Raw genomic sequence first — 16,513 nt, 5'->3', positions numbered from 1 at the left:
ACATAAAATTGAATACTCAAACTATGCAGTACTCCAAACGCAAAGCACACAGAAAACAAGGGCATCGTGTCTCTACAGTCAACAACTGTAGCTTCGTTTGCCTACAGAACTACAGAAGGCCAGAAGTACTCCGAACGTCATGTTGTAAAGACGCGGCTCAGTTATTAAATAATAAATAAATAATTAAAACTTGATCACAACTCACGAACTCATCGAATCAAACGCCCGTCGTCGTCCATTCCCAACCCATCATTATTTCTCCTATAAACAAGTCAATAATTGCCCCAACTACATCAATTATTAATTGCCGAAAATTAAGCCCCCCGCACCCTCCCCCCACTTCTTCCAAACTCAGCGATATGAGATGACGTTTCCCGCATTATGCTCAGACAGCCAGTGAAAGACAGATAGAACCACGAAGGAAGGCAAGCCAATTGAGGAGCTTAAAGGGATTAACACAACACAAAGTTATGCTGCTTATCGTACTGTAAAAAGAAAAAAGGAGGGTCCTGTCTTTTTCTTGACATGGTCCTTATCTACAATAGAGTTTCCCTTTCGATCCGTGAGTGAGAAGCATGTAGAATTCCTCACCCAAATTAAGCCTAAATTCAAATTCTAGCTTGTAAGAAGTTACATAAAACAGAGACCGAGAGAGAGAGAGAGAGTGAGAAGAAGAGGAAAAAGGTGAAGCGCTCACCCAGCGCCCCGCCAGTCCGCAAAAGAGTGTGAGAAGGAGGATGGAGGAGGCAAATTAACTCTGCATGCATTAATTCAGGTCGCAGGAGAAGCAGGACACGAGTTGGCATCTAGCGCAGGGCGCCGGCCTCCCACAGCATCGGCACGAGGCGGTCCCGGAGATGGAGGCCCATGAGGCCCTCGAGGCCTCCCACGGCGACGCCGCTGACGAAGAGGGCCGGAAGGCCGGAGCTCCCTGCGGCGAGGGCCGCCGCCGTCTCCTCCTCCGCCTCCTGCAGCTCGATGGACGTCGGGTGGGTCCCCACCGCGGCCAGCAACCGCTTCATCACGTGGCTCATGCAGCATCCCTGCCGGCTGAAGATCACGACGGGGTTCTCGCGGATCAGCCGCCCCACCCGCGCCTCCGCCGACTCCTCCTCCGGCCCGTCGATCGACAGCGCCGTCGACCCGCGCCGCTTGCCCCCTCCCGAAACCGCCGCCACCGCCGCCATCCGATCGATCACTCGCCCGCTCCGCTATCCGCTATCCGCTATCCGCTTTACGCCTAGAGAACTGCCGCCAATATAATGAAGCCGATCGATACAAAGACACAGAGAAGGCAGGCCCTTATAAAGACAACCACAGCTCCAGAGCTGCTTCTTTCACATTGCGGTGACGTCACCCTGAAGGCGACCGTAGACGGTGTCGTCACGACCCAGGACACGTGCCGAAGCCAACGTCACACGACTCCAAACTGCCGCGCGGACGGGTCGGATCGCTCGGCGATAAACCTCCCGGGCCCTCTGACGACGCTGCGTTACACGTGGCACCCTCCGCCACCGTTGACGTCGAATTAGTGCCCGGCGCATTTGAGAGACGGAGAGAGTCCTTTTTTCTTCTGGGTTGTGACGTTACCTCGTCACGGGCAGGTGACTGACGGGACCCACGCGAGCGGACGGACAGGATCCGACCCGGCCAGTGCCATTGGCGCAATATATATATAGATTAAAACCTCATATAAAATTTTGGCCTTTTATGCCATTTAGGGTGCACGGGATGTGCGGACCTGAGACGGCAGTTTATTTTATATATATATTTTTTAATATGTCATCCTTCACCTTTAATATTTTAAGATTGGATTATAATATTAACTATAAAAAAATTAAATCAAAATAAAATTTTAGATGTATACGAAATATGCGACGTGAGGTCCATGGTATATCAAACTTCAAATATATTTTGATATGCTGCGCGTCATTTTCATCCGTGAACTCCAATTGATAAATAGTAGTTTTTTTTAAAAAAAATAATTTTAGCTCATGATTAAACTAATAAAATTTTTACCTCTACAATTCAAGGACTATAGTATTCAAATTAAAATAAATTTAAAATGAAAAACATTTAGGTGCTTAAGGAGTGTATAACATTTTGGTATAATATTTAGGATTTAAGAAATTTTTATTAAAAAAAATAACGTACCTAAATAGTGAGTTACTTGGATCACTTTCAAACACCTCAAGCACCCGTCACACATAAGCGTGTAAAAATGAGTCATGCACGTATCACTATTATATATATATATATATATATATATATATATATATATATATATATATTTTGATACGGTACATATTTTGTGGGGTCAGTAGGATGATGGGGTCATGAGTCAAGGCCACGAGAGGGTCAGAAGTCAAGCAGACTTGACGGACAGAAAAGTCAAAAGTTAAGCCTTCGTGGCCGGTCAGAAATTAAGCTGACCTAGCGGACAGGAGAGTCAAAAGTCAAGCCCACGTGGCAGGTCAACAATCATGCCGATGTGGAGATCAAGGGGGTCAAAAGTCCATAGTACGTGGCCAAAGTCAAAGTCACAGCAGACATATGTAGGTCGACGGACAGACCCAGCGTGCAGGTCGGGACGCTCATGCCATGGATAATAGCAGACAGATGTGGGTCGGCGGACAGACTCAGCGTGTAGGTCAAGACGCTCATGTCTTGGATAACAGCAGACAGATGTGGGTCGGCGGACAGACCCAGCGTGCAGGTCGGGACGCTCATGCCATGGATAACAGCAGAAAGAAGTAGGTAAGCAAATGGACCCAGCGTGCAGGTCGGAACATACATGCCCTAGATAGCCATAAGTAAATATGGGTCGGGAATCAGACCTAACGTGCAGGTCGGGACGTACATGCCTTGGATAGCCATAAGTAAATGTAGGACGGGAATCAGACCCAGCGCGCAGGTCGGGACGTACATGCCTTAGATAGCCATAGGTAAATGTGGGTTGGGAATCAGATCCAGCGTGCAGGTCAGGACGTACATGCCTTGGATAGCAAATAAGCGAATATGAGTCGGGAATCAAACCCAGCGTGCAAGTCGGGATATACATGCTTCGGATGACGCAGACGAAGGTGGGTCAGGAGGTCAGATACTACATGACAAATATACCTGCATGGAATCGTAACTATCTATCAGAGAATAATCATCACATGTCAGGGAATATTCTAATAGGGGGAGGCTCACACTCCTCTTGATTCCTCCGCCAGCTTATAAGAGAAAGCTACGTGTCAACCACCGCCAGACAAAGTCTGACATCCAACATTCCCTGACATTCGCCAGGTTCCAGAAGCCTCAGTTGCAGTATAAAAAGGGATGCTTTGTCCCTTACGGAGGGACGCTCACTCGTCATTTCTTACCAGTCTTTTACTTTTCGTCCTTTTTCTGGGTGATTTCTGGGGAAAAAGTACCTGTCTTGAGCGTCGAAGGGCTTGATCCGGGGACTTTTTCCCTGGTTTCTGGTCTCTAACGACTGGTGGACTCGTCTGCGTGTGTGTAGAGCGATAGCGTCAGCATCCTGATCGTTTCGCTCTGTAGGATCGCACGTGCGAACCTTTCCAAGGGGCACTTCGCTTATTAGGCGTCTCAACGATTCTCCGTCAACTTTTCGCACAACAAGGTCCGCCTCCATCCGACTCAGCTTCCGGACGAGATCAAATTTGGCTGCTCGGTCGACTGTCCCAGACTCTTGCCCCAGTCCAAGTTATAAGTGAGCTATGCTCTCACGCCCAACGACCGAGCTACTCGGTCGGCTGTCCCAGACTCTTGCCCCAGTGCAAGTTATAAGTGAGCTCTGCTGTCACGCCCAACGACCGAGTTGTTCGGTCAGATGTCCCAGACTCTTGCCCTAGTGCAAGTTATAAGTGAGCTCTGCTCTCACGCCCAACGACCGAGCTGCTTGGTCGGCTGTCGAGTTATAAGTGAGCTCTGCTCTCACGCCCAACGACTGAGCTGCTCGGTCGGCTATCCCAGACTCTTGCCCCAGTGCAAGTTATAAGTGAGCATGACTCTCACGCCCAACGACCTTCCAGGTCGGCTGTCCCAGACTCTTGCCCCAGTGCAAGTTATAAGTGAACTCTGCTCTCACGCCCAACGACCGAGCTGCTCGGTCGGCTGTCCCAGACTCTTGCCCCAGTGCAAGTTATAAGTGAGCTCTGCTGTCACGCCCAACGACCGAGTTGTTCGGTCAGATGTCCCAGACTCTTGCCCTAGTGCAAGTTATAAGTGAGCTCTGCTCTCACGCCCAACGACCGAGCTGCTCGGTCGGCTGTCCCAGACTCTTGCCCCAGTGCAAGTTATAAGTGAGCTCTGCTCTCACGCCCAACGACCTTTCAGGTCCCAGACTCTTGCCCATTGCAAGTTATAAGTGAGCTCTGCTCTCACGCCCAACGACCGAGCTGCTCGGTCGGCTGTCCCAGACTCTTGCCCCAGTGCAAGTTATAAGTGAGCTCTGCTCTCACGCCCAACGACCGAGCTGCTCGGTCGGCTGTCCCAGACTCTTGCCCCAGTGCAAGTTATAAGTGAGCTCTGCTCTCACGCCCAACGACCGAGCTGCTCGGTCGGCTGTCCCAAACTCTTGCCCTAGTGTAAGTTATAAGTGAGCTCTGCTCTCCCGCCCAACGACCGAGCTGCTCGGTCAGCTGTCCCAGATTCTTGCCTCAGTGAGAGTTATAAGTGAGCAAGGCTCTCACACCCAACGACTTCACCGGTCAATTCAACAAGTGTCTTGATCGGGATCTTCCACATGTATGTGTGGCAAAATACAACGCAACTTATTCTTATGCCTCACTGCTTACTACTATGTTGATGAAGGGTAAGGAGGAAATGAGGTACGCAAGCCGTTTTGTTATTTTTTGCTTTTTCGCTCGGCATGTTAAGAGTTTGCAGGTGTTTTAATGATAAAGACGTACACGAGAATAAAGGAGCGCAGCCACAGAACAGAAAGCGTGTTTTATTTCATTTGAAAAAAGAGCATACAACAGCAGCCTCAATTACTACCAGACTCAGACATTTGATGTGCTCCTTCTAGATGAGTTCTCGCCTGAGCCAGCTCTCTCTGGACATGGTTAAGGGTGGCTCATAGTTGATCAATGGTGGCACCTTCTATTCGATTTTCTTCCTTCAGGGAAGACACCTCATCCTCAGGTTTCAGCTTCAAGTAGAGGATATGGTGGAGTTGAGCGTGAAAGTCTGCCTGCGCTTTCATCTTCAGAGCCACTTCCACTCGAGTCCTGCATTTAGCTGCTTGCGACAGTTCTTCTAGTTCCCTACGAAGGGAGATCTGTAGATCCCGGCTCAGAGTCATGTCATGTAAGGCTTTTTCGGCAATAGCCAACCGATGACGTAGAGCAAACCACTCGGGGGATTCCGTAAGTAAGTTAAGGAGCAGGTACAAAGAGAAAGTGCTAATAAAGGAGTAAAATGACTAAGCCGTTTATAAAGAAGAGGAAGGTGAAAGGACTTCCTCGGAGCCTGAGGAGTTGCTTGGGAACTAGTGTGGCAGTTAAAGACTAACCGAACTCAGAAGTCGAAGAGTCAATGGAAACAGAAAGCGAGCTTGGCTACCTCCCAAGATGGTCGGATATCCTATAGAAATTAGGAGGATGGGTCGACAAAGGAGTTAAGAGCTAGATCAGGTGTTCAGAACCCGTGGGTCTAGTCAGTCGGACTAGAGCCTCCTTCGACTAGACTTGAGGGGGAGGCTTGTGATACGGTGCGTATTTTGTGGGGTCAGTAGGATGATGGGGTCATGAGTCAAGGCCACGAGAGGGTCAGAAGTCAAACCGACTTGGCGGACAGGAAAGTCAAAATTCAAGCCTTCGTGGCCGGTCAGAAGTCAAGCTGACCTGGCGGACAGGAGAGTCAAAAGTCAAGCCCACTTGGCAGGTCAACAGTCATGTCGATGTGAAGATCAAGGGGGTCAAAAGTCCAGACTACGTGGCCAAAGTCAAAGTCACAACAGACATATATAGGTCGGCGGACAGACCCAGCGTGCAGGTCGGGACGCTCATGCCATGGATAACAGCACACAGATGTGGGTCGGCGGACAGACTCAGCGTGCAGGTCGAGACGCTCATGCCTTGGATAACAGCAGACAGATGTGGGTCGGCGGACAGACCCAGCGTACAGGTCGGGATGCTTATGCCATGGATAACCGCAGACAGATGTGGGTCGGCAGACAGACTCAGCGTGCAGGTCGAGACACTCATGCCATGGATAACAGCAGACAGATGTGGGTCGGCGGATAGACCCAGCGTGCAGGTCGGGACGCTCATGCCGTGGATAACAGCAGACAGAAGTAGGTAAGCAAACAGACCCAGCGTGCAGGTCGGAACATACATGCCATGGATAGCCATAAGTAAATATGGGTCGGGAATCAGACCTAACGTGCAAGTCGGGACGTACATGCCTTGGATAGCCATAAGTAAATGTGGGACGGGAATTAGACTAAGCGCGTAGGTCGGGACGTACATTCCTTAGATAGCCATAGATAAATGTGGGTCGGAAATCAGACCCAGCGTGTAGGTCAGGACGTACATGCCTTGGATAGCAAATAAGCGAATATAGGTCGGGAATCAGACCCAACGTGCAAGTCAGGATATACATGTTTCGGATGACGTAGACGAAGGTGGGTCAGGAGGTCAGACACTACATGACAAATATACCTGCAAGGAATTGTAACCACCTGTCAGAGAATAATCATCACATGTCAGGGAATATTCTAACAGGGGGAGGCTCACACTCCTCTTGATTCCTCCGCCAGCTTATAAGAGAAGGCACATGTCAACCACCGCCAGACAAAGCCTGACATCCAACATTCCCTGACATTTGCCAGGTTCCAGAAGCCTCAGTTGCAGTATAAAAAGGGATGCTTTGTCCCTTACGGAGGGACGTTCACTCATCATTTCTTACCCGTCTTTTACTTTTCGTCCTTTTTCTGGGTGATTTCTGTGGAAAAAGTACCTGACTTGAGCGTCGGAGGGCCTAACCCGGGGACTTTTCCCTGGTTTCTGGTCTCTAACGACTGGTGGACTCGTCTGCGTGTGTGCAGAGCGATAGCGTCAGCATCCTGATTGTTTCGCTCTGTAGGATCGCCCGTGCGAACCTTTCCAGGGGGCACTTCGCTGATTAGGCGTCTCAACGACTCTCCGTCAACTTTTCGCACAACAAGGTCCGCCTCCATCCGACTCAGCTTCCGGACGGGATCATATATATATATTGATCCTGTCGAGAATCTGAGAAGACGGACCTGTCGAGGTGTCGTGTCTGGAATGTTGACCGCATCTCCATGACCCGGATGGTGAGCTATCTCCTGTGTTGACCAAGTCATCAGAGGTCCTCTGGTCAATAATCCCTGCAGCCAGCGACCGGGTTGCCCCGGTCTCTGGTACCTCGATGCTCGAGGCGAATCCCGTAAATATATGAGCAGTCGAATAATAGGAAAGTAGTGCAATAAATATAAAATGAATACGATGACATACCCTCAGATGGATCGGTGAGCTGGTCGCAATGCGGGTCGAGCCGTCACAACCCTGATGAGTGGATGTATGCGAGCCAGCTGAGAAGCCGGACCTGAAAGTGACGACAGGGAGTCTACTGCAGCAAGAATCCAAGAAGATGGCACGCATGCCTGATATGATAGAGGCTCGCAGGCCGGCACACGTCACACAGGCCAGATAATACTAGTAACGCCCGAGCATAATAACGGTGCGAATCGTGAAGCACATCGGCTTGATGGTCGGAACCACATCGGCTTGTCGGCCGAACACCCTCTCGGCTCGAAGGTTGGCGTAGAAAATTAGTATGAAGGCTGCGGTGACTTGGAAGGCGACGACATCCACTAGAGACGCAGTCGTGGCCGCAGGAGGAGGCAACGGCGGCTGTCGGCGGCCACTGTGGCAGCAGGAGAAGGCAGTAGCGGCTGCCAGTGGTGAATGTGTCCGTAAGAGGGGGCAGCGGCGGCTGCTAGCGCGAGGAGGTGGCTGCCACACACATAGGCAGTTGGCCCGTGGGCTGCGGCATGAATGGGATGCGGCGGGATGGGCATGCAGGTGTCGGAGTCGGGTGGCTGTCGAAGGATGAAGTCAAGGAGGTCGAGACGACTATGGAGAACACGAGGGAATGCAACAAGAACCTGCTTGGCCCGTCGATGAGGGGAAAGGGGAGGCCACTACGGTCGGTGGTCTCTGTCAGCGAGGGGAGAGGAAGAAGGCCCTATTGGCGGCGGACCAAAAATTCACCCTTTTTGTGCTACAGTGCCCCCTCTTTTAACACCAAACTCTACTCACGCTCAAAAGACTGAAATGCCCCTCTCCTTTCCATTAATTACCTCTGGGCCCCTCAACATATCCGCATCACAAGCCTTCCCTTCAAGTCTAGTCGAAGGAGGCGCAAGTCCGACTGACTAGACCAAGCCCAAAACAAAATCGCTACCGACCGCGAAGTTAGACAATTGGGCTCGTCTTATCACGTCGAACGAGTAGCTGTGGCGATGTCGAGCAAACTACGAGAAATAATACCAAGTCGACAACCGGACCGATGCCGAGCGGGCGACGGAACATCAAGCGAGTGATGAATAAAATGATAGTAGATCGAGCGATACGCGGGATAACGAGCAGACCGAGCGAACGAGCAATGCCGAGTGATGCCGAGCGTGCGACTGCGAAGATGTCAACCGGGCAATCGGAAGGATGTCGATTGGGTGGATAGACGTCGGGCAGACGATGCCGAGCGCATGACAGAGAAAATGTCGGCCAGTCGACCATGAGATGCTGACCAGACCATCGAGAGAATGCCGAGCATTCGATCGAGTAGTTTAAGTGTATGACCGAACGGGCGGCTGAGTGGTACTGGTCGGACAATCATGAGCATGCTAAACGAGTGACCCGGAGAATACCGACAGGGTGATCGTAAAATGTCGATCGGATTGCCGTAAACTGCGATCGGGTGACCTGAAAATGTCAACCAGGTGACCATAAAATGCCGACCTGACGACCACCAGGAAACACAAGCGTGTGGCTAAGTGGACGATCAAGTGGCTACCAAAGTGTCGGCCGAGCGACGAAAAATAGTGCCGAGCGACTGCCAGGCAAGCTCTCGGTCGAACGCCAAGTGAGTGCATAAGCGAATACCGATCGAGAGACGAAGCAGCGCTGGGCAGGAGTGGAGCCCAAAAATTGAGCGAGAGCATAGCCCGTGAAATCGAGTGCGCAGAGAAGATAGTCGTGAGCCGAACGGGTGTATCACATGTGAACTGAACTGGAGTGTAGCTCGTGAGTCGAAGGCGCAAGGACGCGAAAGTCGTGAGCTGAACGGGTGCATAGCATATGAGATATTCTGGTCCGAAACCAGTGGAGATACACTTGTCCACGACCATCGAAGATATCTCGACCCCGAACAGGGGAGATAGATGCTCGTGATGACTGCTCGACCCCGAACGGGGGAGATAGAAGATCTGATATGACGTCGCTCGACCCCAAACGGGGGAGATAGAAGATCTGATAAGATGGTCGGTGAAGACACGGATTTAAGGTCGTCGCTCGACCGTCGGTGGAGACCTGGGTTTAACGTCGCCGCTCGACGGTCTTCAAGGCGGGGTTTTTATAGTCGCCGCTTCCACTCTGGGGTTTAATGTCGCCGCTCGATGGTCTTTAAGGCGGGGTTTTTATAGTCACCGCTTCGACTCTGAGGTTTAACGTCGCCGCTCGACGGTCTTTAAGGCGGGGTTTTTATAGTCGTCGCATCGACTCTGGGGTTTAACGTCGCTGCTCGACAGTCTTCAAGGCAGGGATTTTATAGTTGTCGCTTCGACTTTGGGGTTTAACGTCGCTGCTCGACGGTCTTCTAGCATAACTCAAACCCGGCCGATCGGCACGGGGTCTTCGACATCGAGCCCGTGGCTCCGATAATATATGCCCGGCCGATCGACACAGGGTCTTCCACATCGAGCCCGTGGCTCGGATAATATACGCCCAGGAAATCGGCACAGAGTCTTCGACATCGAGCCCATGGTTCGGATAATATACGCCCGGCCGATTGCCACGAGGTCTTCAACATCGAGCCCGTGGCTCGGATAATATACTCTCGGTTGATCAACACGGGGTCTTCGACATCGAGCCCATGGCTCAGATAATATACGCCTGGTCGATCGGCACGGGATCTTCGACATCGAGCCCGTGACTCAGATAATATAAGCTCCCGGCCGATCGGCACGGGGTCTTCGACATCGAGCCCATGGCTCAGATAATATACGTCCGGCCGATCGGCATGGGGGTCCTCGATCGAGGAACTAGGGCAGATCATATAACTGAAAGAAAAAAGATAACGCAAAAACTGACCGAGGTCATGAGAATGGTAGAATTTTCTGGCACCGTCCATCTTCACGTTCCAGATCAGGTGCGTTACCACAGACGACGCCAATATGATCCTGTCGGGAATCTAAGAAGACAGACCTGCCAGGGTGTTGTTGGTGCGGTTAGCACTAACGGTCTAACTCAGGTTTTGATGAATGATAAATCAGATTAAGTTAGGCTTGTCGTTGTCTAACACTCTGATTGAGTGTGCAGGTGAAATCCAAACAAGTCGACGGGTTGACCAGATGTTTGGCACGAAGACCGGCTAGGTCGACGGGCCGACCGGATAGCTGGCACGAAGTCCAAATGGGTCGAAGGGCTGACTGGACATTGGGAATGAAGTAAAGCTAGGTCGACGGGTTGACCGGATAGCTGGCACGAAGTCCACACGGGTCGAAGGGCTGACCGGACGTCTGGCAGGTAAGTAAAGGTAAGTCACTGGAAGGGAGTGACTGTGAGGACGTGTTCCCGGGAAGGGAACTTAGGCGCTGATCCGACTTAGAACCATTTCAGAATTCTAAGTCGAGATCGTGACAAGATTCCAGTCTCGGAAAGACGGAATCTAAGTCATACTCTTTTCTGTCAAATTATAAACTGTGCTAATACTTTGTTTTGCAGGATATACATTATATATTTGCCTCGGACTAACCTTGTCTTGCAAGAGAAGATGTTTTCTAGAGAAAGGTGGTCCGGGCGCCCGGAGGCAAGTTTTATCCTGATCGCGGCATCGACACGTGGAGCTCGCTGTTTGGGTCAACCACGTCATGATCGAGGCACCCTGAAGGTTCCAGGCGCCCCGAACCCTCCTATATAAGGAGGGTCAAGGCTGAAGCTTCAATACAACTCAGAACTCTTAGACTGCTCTCTTGTGCACTTGCAACGCCGCGAGGCTACTCCGACAAAGCACTGTCTTCATTTTATTTCCTTTCATTTTGTCGGTATTTATTTTCTTATTAGCATTCCTGTAATTCATTATTATAACATTCTTCGAATTGCTAGTGGATTGCCCAATGAAAGCACCCTTGTGTGCGGGCCTTGGAGTAGGAGTCGCCAAAGGCTCCGAACCAAGTAAAATTGGTTTATGTTAGCTTTGTTTCATTTTCATACTTTCCGATGCATACTCATTCGAAATTTTAGATCGATATTCACCCCCCCCCCCCCTCTATCGAAATTCACGATCCAACAAGTGGTATTAGAGCAGGTACCGCTCTGATTTGGTGCAACCACCAATCAGACAAGGGGGTGATCTGTTTTAAATCTTTTTTCTCTTCTTTCGACTTTCAGTTTTTCGTACAATTCCAAACTGGTATTATTACCTTTTTGAAAAAAAATTTCCCATTGCAGTTAATCTAAATTGGTGCGACACCAATTTAGTTTTCCTTATTAATTCTATTTCTTCCCACACTACTAAATCTAAGACCAAGTCTTGGGTTTTTTTTTGTCGCTACTCTCTTGTGTGCAGGATGTCTCAGATCGAAGGCTTCAGCACAGTGCGACCTCCCCTGTTCAAAGGGGATGATTTCCCATACTGGAAGAAGCAGATGGAGGTGTATCTCAAGACGGATTTCGACCAGTGGCTTAGCGTCACAAAAGCCTACAAAGCACCAGTTGACAACTCCGGGAATCTACTGGATCCTAAACAATGGACGTCAGACATAAAGAAGAAGGCATCAACGGAGAACAAAGCGATCAACACACTACAATGCGGATTGACAAGGGAAGAGCTGAACCGAGTCGGACTGCATCAGAACGCGAAAGAGCTATGGGATAAATTGATAGAACTGCATAAAGGAACTGGCGATGCTAAGCTAACAAAAAGGGATTTGTTGTTAAATAAAATTTTTAATATAAAAATACAGGAAGGAGAAACAGTAAGTCAGCTCCACGCGAGGATCAAAAACATCCTCAACGGGCTCCACGCGATAGGCCACTAGATGGACAACAGAGACCTAATTAGGTATGCATTAAACACGTTTCCACGCAACAATTTGTGGGCATCCATCGTGGATGCCTACAAATTTCTAAGAACCTCTCTAAACTTAAATTAGATGAATTATTCTGTGAATTATAGTTACATGAGCAGACTAACGCTGGAGCCGAGAAAGGTATTGCTTTATTTGCAGGTTCCTCCAAAGAAAAGAAGATCAAGCCTGAACCTGAAGAAGACTCTGACAAAGACTCCGAAAATGAAGAGTACCTGGTGAACTTGGTAAAAAAAATGTTCACCAGGAGAAAGAAAAGTTTCAGCAAGAAGGATCTACAAAAGATCAGTTCTCCAACCGAACCGAGGAACGTGACATGCTACGGATGCAACAAGAAGGGGCACTACAAGAATGAGTGTCCGAAATTGAAGATCGACAAAATGAAGCTTACCAAAAAGAAGGCCCTCAAAGCGACGTGGGATGACTCCTCCTCAGACAAATCGGAGGTTAAAGATCAGAAGCACCAGAGTCATCTTGCGCTAATAGCCTATGAAGCTGAGTCGGAAGACGAATCGGAAGATGGGTCCGAACCCGAATCTAGCCACGAGTCCATACTCATTTTTGAAGGTTCCGAAGAGGTATACCTAACTTTAAATCGAAAGTTTTTTAAAATTATTTCTTGCTTAAATAGTGAATTAGATAAATTAGAAAGTGAAAACAAATCACTCCTTGAGGAGAATCAAAACCTCAAGGAACAAATTGTGAATAATAATTGTGAGATCTCGGAAAATTTAATTAAAAGGGTTATTTGGGAAATAGCCTTATAGAATTTTTTCAGAATTTTTAGAAATTTTCTGGGAATTTTTCGGAGCTCGTACGACGGGTTTTGCGGGGACAAAATTATGGGTTCGGATAAAGCCTGTTTGGGATTCCCATTTAAGTGAGGAAAAGTTTTAATTATAAATTCTTTTTCTTATTTCTTTTCCCTAAACGCCGACTCTTCACCCAACCCGAACACCTTCCTCCCCCAATCTCCCCGACTCCTCTCGCTGCCTCTCGCCCGCGGATGAATCGGCGCCAACAGGAACGGAGCTTCGACCTCCGGCGATCTTCCTCTGCCGGCATCGACGCCTAGTAAGCCTAGATCCAGTTGAGGCCCTTCTCCTTCTAGCTCTGATCTCTTCTCCTCGCCACTAGTTCTCTCACGGGGATGAACCGATGCTACTGGATCGAGCCAGATCCACTTGATCGCCGGAGTGGAGGAGGCAGTTAGGGCTCCGGTGGTAAGTAACCGATCCTACTTCTTTCGGTTCTCTCCGACTCACACTGTCGCCAATCCTTTCTTCTTTATTCTCTTGCCTTTGCCCTAGGTCACTGACGCACCATTTCCAGTGATCACTTGAGTTGATCGCGACGGATCTATTTCCTTGGTTGTCTTTATCCCTCTGCCGATGCTAAACAGATCGATCCTTCTTGTAATCTGATCGTCGGGAGAAGGAAATTCAATCGAGGGAGTCAAGATGATGCTGTGGAATTGGCATTGGGGCTTCCAGTAGCAACATTGTCGGATCCTAGGTCATCACAGGTAGTAAGAGGGAGAGGTAAGGTGCACAAATGGTTTTCGGAATTAGGTTGTTGATTGATTAGTGATTTCCATTTCTTGATGTTGTTTTAATCTGGTTGATTCTAGTAGGTGATGAGGTTCTGTTCTGTGGTGTTCTTGATGTCACCTTGGATCGATTGAGTAGGGAGGGATTTTAGCAGGATTGTGTTATGTGAATTCTCTTTAGCTCCAGCAGCAGCTCAGGTTGGTTCGGCAGCCACCCATACCTCAGTGTTCTTTGTTCCGGCATCACTTTCTCCAGTAGCTGGGATTGAGGTAAGGAACAGGGAATTAATACATGATTAGTGTAATTAGTTGTTGATCATGTGTAGATTTGAATTAGGGTTTTGTTGATTGTGATTAGATTTAATTACTTAGATTAATCTAATGGAATAATTAGGGTTAAGACACTTAACCCTAGTCAACTATTAGATTTAATCTAAGTTTAGATTTCTAATCTATTGGTGATTAGGGATTAGGTAACTAACCCTAATTGACCGCTAGACTTAATTAGATAGGTTGAGATTGTATGGATTAGGGTTTTGCCCTAATTTAGTTTAGGGATTTTATTTAGCTATTCATTTGGATTTAGCTAAATAAAATATATATATTGTTTGATACAGGACTTTGATTCGAGACAGGCGTCTCGACGTTGGATTTGGCGTGATACTGTACCTTCTATTTGAGGCGGGTACCCTTTGACTTAGCTTTTGATACTGTCTTATGATATGTATAGTTTATATATAATTACTAGTGGTAGATGGTAGATTTATCTCTTACCTGGTCTTAGCTTAGTTGATACCTATCACATGCTTCTTCTGTTAGTTGCTTTACCTTAGAACTGGATGCTTTTATCTTTTGCCATGTGTATATATGTTTATGGAGATGGATAGGTACATTTAGTGTTACTTTCCACTGGACTAGTTGCTGTAGGTACTTGTTATATGTTGTTGGATTTATGTTGCTTATATCATTGTTATACATATGCGTTTGTTTTATTGGCACCTACGCATATGGAGGAGGATGTGTTCAGGTATGACATACTGTAGCCGCACGCACCATATCGCATGATTGCATGCTGGGTGATTGACGACTCCATTGTTGTTGAGCTCGTCGGTCGGCTACATGGGCCTGCACACAACGTGACCACTACATGGGTAGTGGCACAGCACTCAGGGTGTGTATGGAAGGTTGCTCGTGTAGGACCGTTAGATTCGATAGAGGGGGGGTGAATATCGATTCAAAAAAGACGAGTATAAACGCAGCGGAAAAAGATAAAGTAGACACAAATATTTTTACTTCGTTCGGAGCCTGTGACGACTCCTACTCGAAGGCCCGTGGTCCTTGACCACTTTTGTTGGGCAATCACTAGCAAGTCGAAATATGATTACAGAAAAAGTACAGGAGATGCTAGTAATAATAAAGCAATACCAACAAAGAGAAAATTAAGCAAAAACCGGAAGAGCACTTTTGTCGGAGCGTTGTTGACGTCGCACTTGAACGTCCAGCAGCAAGATCAGCAGAAGAGTTCTCAGTCAAAGTTGATTCTGAAGCTCCTGTCTGGGGCTTCTTTTATATGCTGTTCCAGGCGCCTGGATCCCTTCCGGGCGCCTGGAGTGTGACGTAACTGCTCAAATCAAGATGCTCCACATAGCGACGAGTCGTCTGGATAAAATTCGCCTTCCGGGCGCCCGGATCCCTTCCGGACGCCCGGACCTCCGGGCGCCCGGATCCCTTCCGGACGCCCGGACCTCCGGGCGCCCGGATCCCCTCCGGGCGCCCGGACCACCTTGTTCCAGAAAGACTCCTTTTTCCTGCAAAACAAGGTTAGTCCGAGGCAAATATATATCCTGTTAAACAAATGGTTAGCACAGTTAAAGTTCAACAGATAGATAAAGAGAGTATGACTTAGATTCCGTCTTTCCAAGACCGGAATCTAGTCACGATCTCGACTTAGACATCCGAAATGGATCTAAGCCGGATCGACGCCTAATGTCCCCTTCCCGGGAACGCGTCCTCACAGTCACTCCCCTCCAGTGACTTACCTCACTTACCTGCCAGACGTCCGGTCAGCCCGTCGACCCGTCTGGACTTCTCGCCAAGCGTCCGGTCAGCCCGTCGACCCGCTTGGACTTCTCGCTAGCTATCCGGTCAGCCCGTCGACCTAGCTGGACTTCTTGCCAAGTGTCCGGTCAGCCCGTCGACCCGCTTGGACTTCTCGCTAGCTATCCGGTCAGCCCGTCGACCTAGCTGGACTTTTCCTGCACACTTAATCAAAGTGTCAGACAACAACACAACTAACTTAACCTATTTGTCATTCATCAAAACCTGGGTTAGACCGTTAGTGCTACCCGCACCAACAATCTCCCCCTTTTTGATGGAATGACAACTTGGTTAAGTTAGTGAAAGCATATGTACGAAACAACATGCATTTGTGTGGTTTTAAAGTTAGTTTGTGCTTTCAGATTGGTTTAGCTAACTTAACCACCTAACCCTCCTCCCCCTTTGGCATTCATCAAAAAAAACAAGGGAGATAATCATAGTGTAGAGTTACTGAACACAATAACACTTAATCTTAAAAAAATAACTAAGTTTGGTTCAGAATTCAAGGAAAAAAAATACAATTT

At 48.6% G+C, this 16,513-nt stretch overlaps 1 protein-coding gene across 1 annotated transcript; it reads right to left on the bottom strand.

The window, feature by feature from the left end:
- Positions 1-488: 488 nt before the first annotated feature.
- Positions 489-1,289, bottom strand: LOC121968243 (glutaredoxin-C7-like). Its single transcript, XM_042518704.1, has one exon. The coding sequence runs from the start codon at positions 1,185-1,187 to the stop codon at positions 807-809; it is 381 nt and encodes a 126-aa protein (XP_042374638.1). The 5' UTR covers positions 1,188-1,289; the 3' UTR covers positions 489-806.
- Positions 1,290-16,513: the final 15,224 nt, after the last annotated feature.

Source organism: Zingiber officinale, chromosome 3B, assembly GCF_018446385.1.
Source record: "Zingiber officinale cultivar Zhangliang chromosome 3B, Zo_v1.1, whole genome shotgun sequence".
Classification (NCBI taxonomy): Eukaryota; Viridiplantae; Streptophyta; class Magnoliopsida; order Zingiberales; family Zingiberaceae; genus Zingiber; species Zingiber officinale.
This window is presented reverse-complemented; position numbering and strand designations above follow the sequence as displayed.

Excerpts from the sequence above, each read along its gene's own strand:
- LOC121968243 (XM_042518704.1), bottom strand. The coding sequence starts at position 1,187 with ATGGCGGCGGTGGCGGCGGTTTCGGGAGGGGGCAAGCGGCGCGGGTCG.